Genomic DNA, 15992 nt, shown 5'->3' on the forward strand with positions numbered 1-15992 from the left:
TCATTTTTATTCCATTGTGTCCTTTTCATGGGCTTCCCTGGTGACTCAGCTGGTAAAGAACCCGCCTGCAATGCAGGAGACCTGAGTTCGATCCCTGGGGGTTGGGAGGCTCCCTTCTTTTCATTCTGACTACTATAAAATCAGTCATCATTGTTGTTTAGTCACTAAGTCATGTCTGACTCTTTGCAGCCCTGGCGGACTATAGCCCACCAGGCTTCTCTGTCCATGGGATTTCCCAAGCTGGGATACTGGAGTGGGTTACCATTTCCTTCTTCAGAGGATCTTCCGAAACTAGAGATTGAACCCATGTCTCCTACACTGCAGGTGCATTCTTTACCACTGTGCTCTCAGGGAAGCCTATAATCAGTCTCAGAAATTATAATATTGGATTTTGAGAAAGTAAAGTCAGGCCTTTTTCAGCTAAAGCATTCATTACTTCTCACTAGTATTTGGGGGGTTAATTTTTGAACGAGTTAACAGTTTTCTCACAAAATTTGATGAGGAATAACAAGTTACTTGTTATCTATTTGATAATCTTAATCTTGTAGTAGTCAAGTAGCTTAGAAGTTTTCAAATAGATGTATCTGTAATTTTATTGTATTTCATTGCTATTTGACACTTTACAAAGTTTGCTAAGGATACCTGAGAAGACTTACAGTTCACTGCATGTGTAGATTTGATTGTGTCTTTAAGCTCCAAATAAATATAAGGACAGTAAATAAAATTTCTTGTCTGTTCACTCAGTTTTTAAAATGTTCTATAGCCATGATCAGTGTGAAATGATCCAGAACAGTCGAGGCCATTATTGGTGAAGGAGTCTTAACACTTGAATCATGCTTTTACGTAGTTCTTTAACTATGATTAGGTTGAGTTTCAGAATTTTATTCTGGCACTCTTGTACCTTACAGATCAAACTGGGTATGTGGAAAAGGAGTTGGAAATTATAAAGTACTAAGCATATATAAAGTATTATGATTTTGGTTTTAACTAAAAGACCTCTCATAAAAATCTCCTAAGGGAACCATGATATAGATTACATTTACATTTGGGCTGCAGATTATGGATAGTAAATTTGCCTCAGTAAGAAGAGTAAAGTGGGATGCTTGCTGGTTCAGTGGCCTTCAACTAGCATTTATTGTCCACTGCTCAAAGATGGCATAGTGTGACAGGCCATGCTGCTGAATCAGAAATGTTCTTTCCTTTATTCAAGTGATCATTTCACTCTTTTTGTCATTTGCATTCTTTCCTTCCTAGCTACCAGTTGTGTACTCTAGGAAGGTAAGGTACAGAAAACGTTTGGGGTAAGGTTTAAGAAAGGAAAAAAAATTAGCATTTATATCATAGCATGAAAAAATACTGCTAGTGTACTATATGTGGATGTTTATTTGTATCATTGTATATTTGATACATTTATTAATTTTTTCTTTTAATCTGAATTTCATAATTAGGTCTAAATTATTCCATCATATTCATTACCAAGAAGACTTAACTACATTTGCTAATTTGTTATTCCGTTTTTATAGTTTACAGCATATGATTTCATTCCATCTCCAAAATTAAAGCCGTCTCAAGGAATGCCAGTCAACGATGATTTATGTTTTAGCAGAAAAAGAGTGTCAAGATCCTTATTTCAGAATAGTCGGGAATTTAACCCAGATTCTCTTCCTATGTGTGCCGCTGGTAAGTGAAAGTTTCAGGTAATGAACATGTTGAACTAAGTTAAAGATTTCTCTAATCTTCATAGGTCATTCAGAACCTCTTAGAACTTATAATCTGGAAGACAGTTCAAATTCAGTAATATTTGTTAAAGACCTGATAAGAATGGACAGTTCGACCCAATCGTCTCATGAGATCCTGGGAGGGTTTCTCATTGAAACCCTTTGGGTATTAATGTAAGGAGTATTTGCTTCATCAACAACCCATGTTTGCTGAGTATATCCTGTGTACAGATATGTTTCTAAGTATGTGCAGATACTTTTCTAAGTACTGGGTATATTTGCTGTTGTCCATGAACTGTAGCCCGCCAGGCTTCTCTGTCCATAGGATTTCCTAGGCAAGAATACTGGAATAGTTTGCCATTTCCTTCTCCAAGGGATCTTCCCAACCCAGGGATTGAACTTGTGTCTCCTGCTTGGCAGGCAGATTTTTTTACCAATGAACCACTATGGAATCTGGGGATATAGCAGTCAACAAAATAGGGAAAACTTTTTGCCTAATAGATCTTACATTCTAGTTGGGACAAAGCAAACATTAAATAAATGCAAAGCAGAATAAATTAGATGGTGATAAATGCTTTGAAAAAAAATAAGCAAAGAAGAGGAACATAGAGGAGGGCCTATTTTAAATAGTGTGATGAAAGAAGGCCATATTGAGAAGGGAATAATATTTGGAGCAAACCACATAGGTACCATGAGAGAACAGCAAATGATTCCAAAAAGAGGGAACAGTTAGTGCAGAGTACAGGACATATTTGAGATAGATCGAAGAAGCTAGTAAATCTGGAATGAAACGAGTAAGGGGAAGAGAAGTAGAAAATTAAATTGAAGAGAATAATATGGGTTCCTATTTAAGGCCTAATAAGCTGTTGAATGGGCTTCAAAATATTGAAGAATATTTTGAGGAAAGAAGTAACATCAATTGGCTTGCTTTCCAGACTTGGGGGATGTTACATTTGAAATAGATTAATTCAGGCAAGGAAAAAAAACATGGAGTCTGTTATGATCCAGGCTGGAGTCAATGGAAGTTTTAACCAATGCAGCAGTGATTATAGTGAAAAGTGATTGGATTCTGAGTATAAGTCAAAGGTACAGTTACTAGGATTTGCTGATGTGTTGTGTAGGAGTGTGAGAGGGAGGTTGAAAGAGTTCTAAGGTTTTTTTGGCCAGAGCAACTGGGAAGATGTTTAGTTGCGTAAAATAAGTGTTATAGAAAGTAAATATTATTCTGAGGACATTGTCACTGTCATGGGCCTTATCAGTTAGAAAAATCATTAAAGAGGAGATAATACTTGAGCTGCATCTTTTTGGGATATATGTATGATTCCAGATGTTAAGGGGAGGTATGAGGAGAGCAAAGGCTCACATTAGGAATGGGCTTGAGATTTCTGACAGCAGTCTAAAGGTAGGATTCATTTTAGGTGGTCAAAGAGAAATTGGAATATGGGGAACCCTTGTGTGCTAGATTCAAAAATTTGAGCTAGTACTTGTAAGCTATAGGGAGCTAATGGAGACTTGTTTCATTAAAGAACAAAGCAACTAGGGTGACAGGGTTGTTTACAGATTAAATAGAAATGAATAATCAGAAAAATATGATGATGACACAAAATAGGAAAAAGGGGAGAAAGATTTCTAGACTTAGCACCCAGGTAATTAGAAAAATGGTAATGTGTTGACAAAAGGAAATCATTTAGGAGTGGAAAGTGGAGTATGAGATCAAGATTGAGTTTGTCTTTTACTTAAGATCCAAGTGATACCAGTTATTGAAATTTATTGGCTATGACACAATATTTAGAAAACATTGTTACCCTAGGAGAATTTGTAGATCTTTATGCAATAAAATTCCATAATATTTTCATATAAAAACGAGGTCTTACAATGATTGTGTAGTTGAGTGTTTATTTGATAGAGAAAAAGAAATGCAAGAATATATCCAGTTATGTTTGAAGCATTGCTTGGGATTTTTATAAAGCCTGTGTTTTTTTGTATCATCTAGAATTTCTTACCTAACTGTACAGATTTTAAATAGAGAATAAGACAGCATGTAACTTAATGTTAGGTTGAATGATATAAATTATACGTACTATAGCAATTCAAGAAAGGAAGAAATCATAGGTATTGAAGTGGTTTATGATAACTCCAAGAAAGAGGTTGAACTTGAGCTGAATTTTAGAGAAGAGAAGGGTTTGTGGGAGGGTTTGTGGTTGGTAGTGAGGCAAAATTTAGGGAGAAAGTATAACCAGAGTATTTAATTCAGTTCAGTCGCTCAGTCGTGTCCAACTCTTTGTGACCACATTCACTGCATCACGCCAGGCTTCACTGTCCATCACCAACTCCCAGAGCTTGCTCAAACTCATGTCCATTGAATCGGTGATGCCATCCAACCATCTCATCCTCTGCCATCCCCTTCTCCTCCTGCCTTCAATCTTTCCCAGCATCAGGGTCTTTTCCAATGAGTCAGTTCTTCAGATCAGATAGCCAAAGTTTCAGCTTCAGCATCAGTCCTGCCAATGAATAGTCAGGACTGATTTCCTTTAGGATTGACTGGTTGGATCTTCTGGCAGTCCAAGGGACTCTCAAGAGTCTTCTCCAACACAACAGTTTAAAAGCATCAATTCTTCGGTGCTCAACTTTCTTTATAGTCCAACTCTCACATAACCAGAGTATAGAGTGAAGAATTAACTTAGCAGACATCCAGTCCATGCTGGAAAAAGGGGCTTGAAATCACAGAATTATAAAAATCAGAATTTTAGAACTACATATAAGGAATTTTATATAGAGAATTAACTAAACATCAGAGAGGTCAATATCACCTTTTTTCCTTCAGACTTATTCCCCTGCCCAGGAATAACCTTAAGGAGTCACAGGTGGGAGGGAAGGGATCTGGAAAATATGCCTGGGTAAGCTTGGAAAGTACGTGAATGTGTGTTACATGTTAGGAAAGAAAGAAAAAGAGTCCCGCAGTAGACCTTTTTGAATAGAGTGTGAATTTACTACAAATCCTGGGAAGAAGGTAATTGAGGTCCAGAGAAACCTTCCATGGTGAGAGAGGGGAACATATAGGAAGAAACTGCCTTTGTATATATTTTTCAACATATTTTTCTTTTCTCTATACCTGACCAGTCTGTCTTCTGTCCTTTAACCCCTGTCACTAATCAGATCTGCCAACAGCAAATCTGATTGCAGGCAAATCTTTCTTGCCTGCCTGGCTTAATGTACATATACTCTTAAATTTATTCCCACACAAAGGACACCAACATTTGTGAAATTAGTTGTGTTCATGAAGTAAACTTTTGATTTTATGTTTTTCTTCTCCTTCCAAAGGCACTAGTGGGACTCATCAGACAAATCTCTCTGGGAAATGTGGACAACTTGGATTTTCACAGATATGTGGTAAAACTGGCAGTGTGGATTCTGACTTACAGTACCTGGGAACAACCAACAGTCATCAAGATAAAGGTTTAAATTCCAACTTTATTTGAATATAAATGATTTACAAATATTTTGTGGGGTTTCCAAATCTAATATGTTATTTTGTATAATTATACTTACTACAGAAAAGGATGTTTTATTTTTAATAATAATTTTAATCAAATTTTTCATAACTGTTAAACTGAAATGTTAGGTTTAGTACTCTTGATATAAATATGACTGATTAGAGACTTTAGAACCTCATGGTAGAGATGAAAATTTTCATAGCAAGTAATTAAAAATAAAATTATCCCATAAGGAGTACTGTAATAGCAGAAGACAGTTATTTTTCCATAACGTTTTTTTTTTTTTTTAAATTTTAATTGGAGGCTAATTACTTTACAATATTGTAGTGGTTTTTGCCATACATTGACATGAATCAGCCATGGGTGTATATGTGTTCCCCATACTGAACCCCGCCCCCAGCCCTCCTCATCCCATCCCTCTGGGTCCTCCCAGTGCACCAGCCCTGAGCACCCTGTCTCATGCATCGAACCTGGACTGGCGATCTGTTTCACATATGATAATATACATGTTTCAATGCTATTCTCTCAAATCACCCCACCCTCGCCTTCTCCCACAGAGTCCAAAAGACTGTTCTATATATCTGTGTCTCTTTTGCTGTCTCGCATATAGGGTTATCGTTACCATCTTTCTAAATTCCATATATATGCGTCCATAAAAGTTTTAAATTTTAAAGCTATTTAGAATTTATTATGTCTCCTATTAGGACCCATGACTGCTTAACTAGCTATCATTTTAGATATCTTACATATTCATAAGATAGAACAAGAGGGAGAGTTTGAGGCTGGCTGTCAGACATATGAATTTTGGATTTGAAGGCATGTCTCCCATGTCTATGCTAGTTAATAGCTATATCAGTTATTACTTAGAAATAGGATAAACTCAGAAATTTTGGAGATATTTTGTTGTTGTATATCCTTTACTAAAATTTTCTGAGTGATTGGGATGTATGTCTGTCTTTATTTATTGATGAAAAAACAATGCTTATTTGAAATTAGTAAAGAAGATGGAGTTAATATAGCACTTTCACTTTAGCCACCCTTTCTTCTACCCACTCCAAAGGTCCACATGACTACATAAAGTTTTTCTTTATGGTGTTATTCACACTAAGATAGTTTATCTCTCTTTTTTAGTTTATCTTTCTTAATGATAGAGATTTTTTCCCTAAGTCTGGACAGGATACCTTTGAGACTGCTGATTAGTAGAAATAGAGAGGTTTCTCTGTGTTGCTTCATCTCTTCTGTTTCCAGATGTCCCTGAATGCTTACGTTACCTTTGTAGACAACCTCCACTGTCAGTGTTTAATCAGATCTTCAGAGTGTCTTTGGTTTTGGTAACCTCTCAGAATACCTATTAGAGCAGCTACTAAAGGAATATTATGTTTTTCTAAAGTCAAGATTTAACTTACTAGTAGGTTGTATATATAAATTTGTGACCATTTAAGTCTCCTATAAGGTTTAGGTAGAGGTAGAGGTCCTAAGCATGTTAGATATGAATTAAAAGTAAATAGTATATGACATACATAGTCAAATAATATAAGTCATACATACATGGCTTCCCTTGTGGCTCAGATGGTAAAGAATCTGCCTGCAATGCAGGAGACCCAGGTTCAATCCCAGGGTGGGAAAGATCCCCTGGAGAAGGAAATGGCAACCCACTTCAGTATTCTTGCCTAGAGAATTTCATGGACAGAGGAACCTGGGGTCACAAAGATTGGATAAGACTGAGTGATTAACACATACTTAGTCATTTATGTCTTCAGAAAAATGTTTTGTTATATAATAAGCTAGGTCTGTTGTCTTGGAAACTCTTCAGAAAGATATAAATAAAATTGGAAGGAACCTCTAAAAAAATTACAGATTGCCTTTTTTTAAAGTTGAAGTGTAGTTGATTTACAGTATTATTTAAGTTACACATGTACAATGTAGTGATTCACAATTTTTAAAGTTATATCCCATTTATAGTTATAAAATAATGGCTATATTCTTTGTGTTGTAAAATATATCCTTGTAGCTTATTTTATATATAATAGTTTTATATCTTATCTCTTATTTTATATCATATCTCTTATTCCCCAACCCTATATTGCCCCTCCCCCCACCTCTCTTCCTACTTGTAATCATTAGTTTGTTCTCTATATCTGTGAGTCTGATTTTTTTTTTTTTTACTATCTTCACTAGTTTGTTGTATTTTTTAGATTCATATATGTGATACATATTGTTGCTTTTCAGTCACTGGGTGTCTGACTCTTTGCAACCTCGTGGACTGCAGCATGCCAGGCTCCCCTGTCTTCACTATCTCACGGAGTTTGCTCAGATTCATGCCCATTGAGTCAGTGATGCCATCCAACCATCTCATCCTCTGCCACCCCTTCTCCTCCTGCCTTCAATCTTTCCCAGCATCAGAGTCTTTTCCAATGAGTTGGCTCTACACATCAGGTGACCAAAGTATTGGAGCTTCAGCTTCAGCAACAGTCCTTCCAGTGAATATTTAGAGTTGATTTCCTTTAGGATTAACTAGTTTGATCTCCTTGCAGTCCAAGGGACTCTCGAGAGTCTTCTCCAGCACCAAAATTCAAAAGCCTCAGTTATTTGGTGCTCAGCCTTCTTGATATCCAACAGTCTCATCTATACATGACTGTACTTTTGACGATATGGATCTTTGTCAGCAAAGTGATGTCTCTGTCATTTCTGCTTCAGCCTATCTGCTTCATTCTTCTGGAACTGTTAGTAATTGCCGTTTGTTCTTTCTCAGTAGTGTATTGGATACCTTCCAACCTAGAGGGCTTATCTTCCATTGTCATATCTTTTTGCCTTTTCATACTGTTCATGGGGTCCTTGCAGCAAGAATACTGGAGTGGGTTGCCATTCTTTACTCCAGTGGACCACGTTTTGTCAGAACTATTCACTATAACCATTCTGTCTAGGACGACTTTGCACAGCATAGCTCATAGCTTCATTGAGTTATGCAAGCCCCTTTGCCACAACAAGGCTGTGGTCCATGAAGGGGGTAATATCAAATAGTATTTATTTTTCTGTCTGACTTACTTCAGTTAGCATAATATAGCCTCCAAGTCCATCCATGTTGCACCAAATGGGAAACTTTTATTCTGTTTTATGACTGAGTAGTATTCCACTGTTAATATACACCACATCTTCTTTAACAATTCATCTGTTGAGAGACACTTAGGTTGCTTCCATATCTTGGCTATTGTGAATTATGCTGCTATGGACATTGAGGTGCATGTATCCTTTTGAATTAGTGTTGTGGCTTTTTTTTTCCCCAATATATACCCAGAAATGGAATTGCTGGGTCATATTATGGTTCTGTTTGTAGTTTTTTGAGACACCTCTGTACTGTTTTCCTCAGTGGCTGCACCAATTTACGTTCCCACCAACATTGTCTGAGGGTACCTTTTTCTTCACATCACTGCCAACATTTGTTATTTGTGTACTTTTTGATGATAGCCATTCTGACAGATGTGGGGTTACACGTCCTCGTGGTTTTGATTTGCATCTCCTTGATGTTAGCAGAGGCTTCCGAGGAGGCTCAGTGGTCAAGAGTGCACCTGCCCATGCAAGAGGTGCAGGATATGAGGGTTCAACCCCTGGGTCAGGCAGATCCCCTGGAGGAGGAAACGCTAACCCACTCCAGTATGCTTGCCTGGGGAACCCCGTGGACAGAAGAGCCTGGAGGGCTCCAGTCCATAGAGGCGCAGAGTTGGACACGACTGACGCGACTTACAGCAGCACGGTCTTTCGCTCTGTTGGCGGTTTACTTTGCTGTACAAAAGCTTGGAGGCCCATTTGTTTATCTTTGCTTTTATTTCCTATATTTTAAGAGATAGATTAAAAAAAATACGGCTGTGATTTATGTCAGAGTGTATTTTGTCTATGTTTTCTATTAGGGATATTATAGTATATGGTCTTACATTTAGGTCTTCCATCCATTTTGAGTTTATATTTTTTACGTGGTGTTACAGAAATGTTCTAATCTCGTTCTTTTACATGTAACTGTCCAGTTTTCTTAGCACTACGATTCCCCCAGCTCTCTTCTTCTCTCTTAAGATTGAATTGGTTATTTGGGGTCTTCTGTGTTTCCATACAAATTAAAAAATTTTCTGTTGTGGTTCTGTGAAAAATGCCATTGGTCTCTTGATGGGGATTGCCCTGAATCTGTAGATTACCTTGGGTAGTGTGGTCATTTTAACAATCTTAATTCTTCTGATCTAAGAACACAGTATATCTTTCCATCTATTTGTGTCATCTTTAATTTCTTTCAACATTATCTGATCATTTTACAAGTATGGGTCTTTTGCTTCCTTAGTTAAGTTTATTTCTAGGTATTTTTTTCTCTTTGATGCGATAGTAAATGGGATTATTGCCTTTCTCTCTTTCTGATAGTTTTGTTTTATTTTTGACTATGCCACATGACTTGTATAAACTTAGTTCCCCAACTGGGGATTGAACCCAGACCCTTGACAGTGAAAGCACAGAATCCTAACCACTGAACTGCCAGGGAATTCCCTGAAAGTTTGTTGTTATTGTATAGAATTACAACAGATTTCTGTATATTTTGTATCCTGCAACTTTGCTGAATTCATTGATGATTACTAGTAGTTTTCTGGTAGTGTCTCTAGGATTTTCTGTATGTAGTATCATGTCATCTGCAAACAATGATAGTGTTACTTCTTCCATTCCAATTTAGATTATTTTTATTTCTTTTCCTTCTCTCATTGCTGTGGCTAAGACTTCAAATACTATGTTGAATAAAAGTGGTGAGAGTATGTATCTTTGTCTTGTTCCTAATCTTAGAGGAAATGTTTTCAGCTTTTCACTATTGAGTATGGTGTTAGCTGTGTGTTTGTTATATGTGGCCTTCATTAGGTTCAGGTAGGTTCCCCCTGTGAGCACTTTCTGGAGAGGTTTTATTATACATGGATGTTGAGTTTTATTGAGAGCTTTTTCTGCATCTGTTGATATGATCATGTGATTTTTATTCTTCAATTTATTGAAGTTATGTGGTTATGTGGTATATATCACATTGATTTATAGATACTGAAAAATTATTGCATCTCTGGCATAAATGCACTTGATCATGGTGTAGGAACCTTTTAATGTATTGTTGAACTTGGTTTACTAGTGTTTTCTTGAGGATTTTTACATCTATGTTTATCAGTGATGTTGGCCTGCAGTTTTCTTTTTTGTGTGATGTTTTCCTCTGGATATGATACCAGAGTGCTGTGGTCCTCATACAATGAATATGGAAGTGTTCCTTCCTCTGTAATTTTTTTTTAATAGTTTGAGAAGGATAGGTAAATTGGTAAAATTCACCTGTGAAAGTCATCTGGTCCTGGACTTCTGTTTGTTGGGAGTTTTAAAATTACTGATTCTATTTCATTACCAGTAATTGGTCTGTTCATATTATCTGCTTTTTTCCTGGTTCAGTCTTGGAAGGTGTACCTTTCTAAGCAGATAAAACATGGTGTAATATAGTGGTTTAGAGCACAGGATTGGAGCCAGAGAGCTTGAATTCAGTAATTTCCTTAGTATGTGATTTTTAGCAATTTACTCTGTCCTTTTTTTTAATCCATAAAATAGGAATGGTACCTTCCCCACAGAATTGTTGTGAAGATTAAATTAGTTAATACATAGAAAATACTTGGAACACCCCTGGCACATGAATATTAGCTCAATAAAGATTAGTTCTCATCATTGCCGTTGTAGTTTTCATCATTAATATTATTATCATTTTTGGATTATCTATATAAAAAAATCCAGAAGGATATACAGAAAACTATTAAAATAATAAGTGATTTAGCAAGATTGCTAGATATAAAACCCAAACAGAAAGGTGAGTAAAGTTCCCAGATACCAGGAATATTCAGGAACTGATTTTTAAGAAAGAAATTACAGTTGTCAACAAAATTTGTAAGTATATGGAGGCCTAACAAAAGACATTCATTATGAAAGCTAAAATACTGTTTTGAGAGACATAAAAGAAGGCCTGCATAAATTAAAAGAGATCGTGCATTTTTTTTGCAATCCTATATTTTTAAACAAGGAAACTCAATTTCATTTCTATCAAAATCTCAACAGGATCTTTAATGGAGCATGGCAAGCTAACCCCAGAACTCATATGAAAGAACAGAGGACCAAGGATGACCTAGATAATTCTAAAGAGGATCAAAATGGAAGGAGACAATATGATGACTATAGTTAACACTGCTGTGTGGCATATAGAAAAGTTGTTACAAGAATAAATTCTAAGAGTTCTCATCACAAGGAGAAAGTTCTTTTTCCTTTTTTCTTTTCTTTTTATTTTATCTATGTCAGAAGATGTTAGCTGAACCTATCTTGTTAATCATTTCACCATACATGTACATTTCATTCTCTATATATGCTGAAGCTGAAGCTTCGATACTTTGGCCACCTAATGGAAAGAGCTAATTAATTGGAAAACATCCTGATGCTGGGAAAGATTGAAGGCAGGAGGAGAAGGGAGTGACAGAGGATGACATGGTTGGATGGCATCATTGACTCAATGGACATGAGTTTGTGCAAACTCCCTAGAGACTGTGAAGGACAGAAAAGCCTGGCACACTGCAGCTCATGGGTTGCAAAGAGTTGGAGATGACTTGCAGACTAAGCAGCTACTATATATATGTCAAACCATCATGGTGTATGCCTTAAACTTATACAGTAATGTATGTCAGCCATCTCTCAAAACTGGAAAAAAATGGAAGGAGACTTTATCAGTGTGAGGATAAATAAAACATGGTGGTACTACTGTAGAAACAGGAAAAAAGGTTAACGGAACCCATAAGAAGCACCCAAGAATAGACTTCAATATACACATGGCAGATTTATAGATGCAAGGAAAAGAATGGCTGGCTCAAAAACTGGCACGGGGAGAACTCCAGTGTATCTATAGAAGAAAGTTAAGTTAGGTTTTTACCTGCAAAAGTAGGGATGCCAGATAGGATTAAAAACTTGAATGTGAAAAGCAAAAAAACTTAAAACTCTTAGAAGATGTGTATAAATAAATAACATTCTCTTTTGTCTTATTACAGTTTGTGCTAGCCTATGTTTCAGTAGTAAGACACAGCAAACATTTGGTGGTCAAACAGAGCGTTCTTCATCATACTCTGGTCCAAATTCAAGTTCAGGAGCCGTCCTTCTTCCATCCTATCCTCTCTCGTCACCTCGAACTAGTCCAAAGCACACGTCTCTTACTGTGTCTCCAAAGAAGTCTCAAGATAATTCCATTAATTTCTCAAGTTCCTGGCCTCTTAAAAGCTTTGAAGGGCTTTCAAAGCCAAGTCCACAAAAAAAGCTTGTCAGCCAAAAATCATCTGATCCTACAGGTATATGTGATGGTAAAAATTAATACTTTGTTCAAATATTTGTACGTTTGAATAATTATTTGAAGTTAGGGTTGTCAGATCTTTAAAAGCTTATAAATTGCATTTTATTTCTCTGAATTAGTAAATATTTAGCAAAATATTAATGGAATGTTCAGTAGATCAAATGTGTAATATAAAATTCAGTTAAGATTGTCATTTCTTTTTTTTTCTTGTATTGCCACTTCAGAATCCTTTTGTAAAACTAAATAAATAATAGTGCTTTATAATGGACATGAATATGAACAGTCTGAGAGCCTAATAACAAGTTTTAGCTTTACAAATATAAAATATTGTTCATATATTTACCTCAGTGTCTAGTATTTATTCAACATTTATTGAATGTTATTATCAAAATTATTTTGATGGGTTTTCTACTGTTTGTTGGGCTTCCCAGGTGGCACAGTGGTACAGACTCTGCCTGTCAATGCAGGAGACACAAGAGATGCACGTTCAGGAAGATCTCCTGGAGTAGGAAAATGGCAACCCACTCCAGTATTCTTGCCTAGAAAATTCCATGGACAGAGGAGCCTGACAGGCTATGGTCCATGGTGTTACAAAGCGTCAAACATGACTGAGCAACTGAGCGCACACACACTACTGTTTGTTATCAACTAAAATATCCTTAACAGTAGCCCACGCCAAAATCATAATATTAGCATGTATGTTTATTCAAGACAGAGTCAGTTTCAGAAAGTCTGTGAAAGGTGAGTCCCATGTCCCAAATGCTTCCCTAACCCCAACCCCTAAGGTCAAATATTTCACTTTTAAACTACCCCACAGCACGAATACTCTAGTTTATAACCTTAACATCAATTTATTGCATAGTCAGCTGATTTTGTTACTGTCTTTTAGCATTGAGCCTTCATTTTCTTCTGGTAATTTTTTTCTGTATTTGTCGTTCCTCCAAAATCAGATACTGTATTGAAAGCTGAAATATTGTTTAACTTGTTCTCCTCAGTGCCCAGTATTACTGCTTTGCACATAGTGGTCATTCAAGTGTGCTTACATCAAGTGTTGCTTAAATCAAGCCAAATCATTAACGTTTCTAGGTTATTATGGACTTTACTATATGAAAGTCATGGTGATGTGTATGAAGATAGACATTTCAGGAAGTTCCCTGGCAGTCCTGTGATTAGAACTATGAGCTTTCACTGCTGACAGCCCGGATTCAATCCCTGTTTGGGGACCTAAGATCCTACAAGCTGAGCAGCATAGCCAAAAAAAAAAAAATTCACTTGGTTTATAATATTTGTATTTTGTATGAAAGGATTCTGGGTGGTCCATTTTTGTTATATTTGTTAGGGAACAATTTCTTGTTTTTTATCTCAAGTAGCAATCTTTATTTCTAATATAATATAGTGTGCTTTTTAATTTAAAAACAACTAATTCTAAACACTCGTGATTTTAATGCTAACTTGTTTTCCAACTTGAAGTTGAAAAAAGAAAAGAAGTAAAAGAAGTAATGTGTCTTTTCCACGCAGGAGAAAATTCTCAAGAGAAACCTCACGTTCAACTTACTCCTGCTTTGGTGAGATCACCATCTTCCCGACGAGGCTTAAATGGGACCAAACCTGTACCTCCCATACCACGGGGAATCAGCCTTTTGCCTGATAAAGCTGATCTAAGCACAGTGGGACCCAAAAAGAAAGAGCCTGATGACATTTGGAAGAGTGAAAAAGATAATCTTACAGTTGATCTTTCAGAATTAAATATCAGGGATAAAGATTTGGATCAAGAAGAGGTTAGAACCAAATATTTTCAATAATTTCTAAATGCTTGTAGTTGTTTGTAATATAATAGTTGTCATTTAAGGAAAAATCAAGTACTTTGAATTACATAACATCTTGTCTTATTGTAAAAATATTCTATGTGTTTACAGTAGAAAACATGGAAACTATAGTGAAGTATTAGGAAGAAAATTTATCACACTAGATTACACTACCCCGAATAGTTCATCGTTAACACACTAATGTCTTTCCTTTCAATGTTTCTTCCGTACACGTTATTCCTTTTAAAATCAAAAATACAAATAATACAGCAATACACGTATGCACTAAGCCCCCCAAATGAACAGTTTGTCATATTTTTCCTACTTTTTAAATAAATGAAACATAACGTAGTTCCCTCCCCAATCCAGTTTCTCTTTCCTCTTCACCAAAGACAACCACTATTACCATTAATTTGTGTTTTATGTATTTCTGTACTTTTTATGTTAATATATTAATATTTGATGCATTTATTTATAATGTATTCGTATACATTACAATGTATATAATATATATTACAATATATATAATATATAGTATATATGTATTGTAATGTATAGTATATATAATGCATGAGTTTCCCAGGTGACACTAGTGGTAAACAGCATCTGAAAATGCAGGAAGAAATAAGAGACACAGGTTCGATCCCTGGGTCAGAAAGATCCCCTGGAATAGGGCACAGCAACCCACTCCAGTATTTTTGCCTGGAGAATCCCATGACAGAGGAGCCTGCCGGGCTACGGTCCGTAGGGTCACAAAGAGTTGTACACAACTGAAGTGACTTAGCACGCATACACGTGTAACTGTAATACAGAAATAGAGCACGGCACATTCATGTGATTGATTTTGGCTTATTCTTCATCTTTTGCTATTGTAAACAATGCTGCAGTAAACATTCTTGAGCATATCCCTTGTGCATATGTACAAGTTTATCTTTATGGAATTGAGGTCATATTTTATATTCACCTTTGAATCCTAGATAACTCCATTTATGCTATAAAAATATATTGCCAACATGATAGCTATGCATATTAATTATGCCAGAGAAGGAATGTGGCTGCTCTATTACTTTGGATTTAGAGCACTGTTTTCACAGATGCTTCCTTTTTAGCATTTCAATTTGTCTGATGTCAGGCTTGAAAGTGTTTTTCATTAAATATGTAAACTGAAACACCCAGTGATGGTATTTGATGGTCTTATTATGGTCTTAGTTTAGCCCATTTTTAAGATCTGAGGCATCGGTACTAATAGTTGACTCAAAAAAAAATTAATGTGTATTTATTTAAAAAGCTAACATTAAGCCTATGTGAAACTGACTTATAAAGAACCAAAATTGGTTCTTAATTAATTGTTCATTCCAGCTTCTAACTGCTTATTAAGTTTCCTTGGTTTTTTCTTTTTGTTTTTGTTTTTGTTTTTCCGGTTATATTCCAATGGTACTAGAAATGGAATTTATTTACAGAAAAGAAACTTATAGAAGAGGTACTTTTTTACAATATTGTGAATGGTTTTAAAAAGACACTTTCCTATGTAACTCATAAATTTCATTTGATCCTACGTATTTTTGTAATTTTTTTATGATAACTTAAAAATAATCCTTTTAGTGGGTAA

At 35.9% G+C, this 15992-nt stretch overlaps 1 protein-coding gene across 2 annotated transcripts in view; it reads left to right on the forward strand.

Moving 5' to 3' along the window:
• TOGARAM1 (TOG array regulator of axonemal microtubules 1) overlaps positions 1–15992 on the forward strand; it is an 85026-nt gene that overhangs the window by 12262 nt on the left and 56772 nt on the right. For both annotated transcript variants that reach the window (XM_043922097.1, XM_043922098.1), the window contains exons 2-5: positions 1524–1680; positions 5040–5174; positions 12283–12576; positions 14097–14356. In XM_043922097.1, the coding sequence (XP_043778032.1) occupies positions 1524–1680; positions 5040–5174; positions 12283–12576; positions 14097–14356 (846 nt within the window). The remainder of the gene's footprint in view (positions 1–1523; positions 1681–5039; positions 5175–12282; positions 12577–14096; positions 14357–15992) is intronic.

Source organism: Cervus elaphus, chromosome 13 (assembly GCF_910594005.1).
Source record: "Cervus elaphus chromosome 13, mCerEla1.1, whole genome shotgun sequence".
In the NCBI taxonomy this organism is placed as follows: Eukaryota; Metazoa; Chordata; class Mammalia; order Artiodactyla; family Cervidae; genus Cervus; species Cervus elaphus.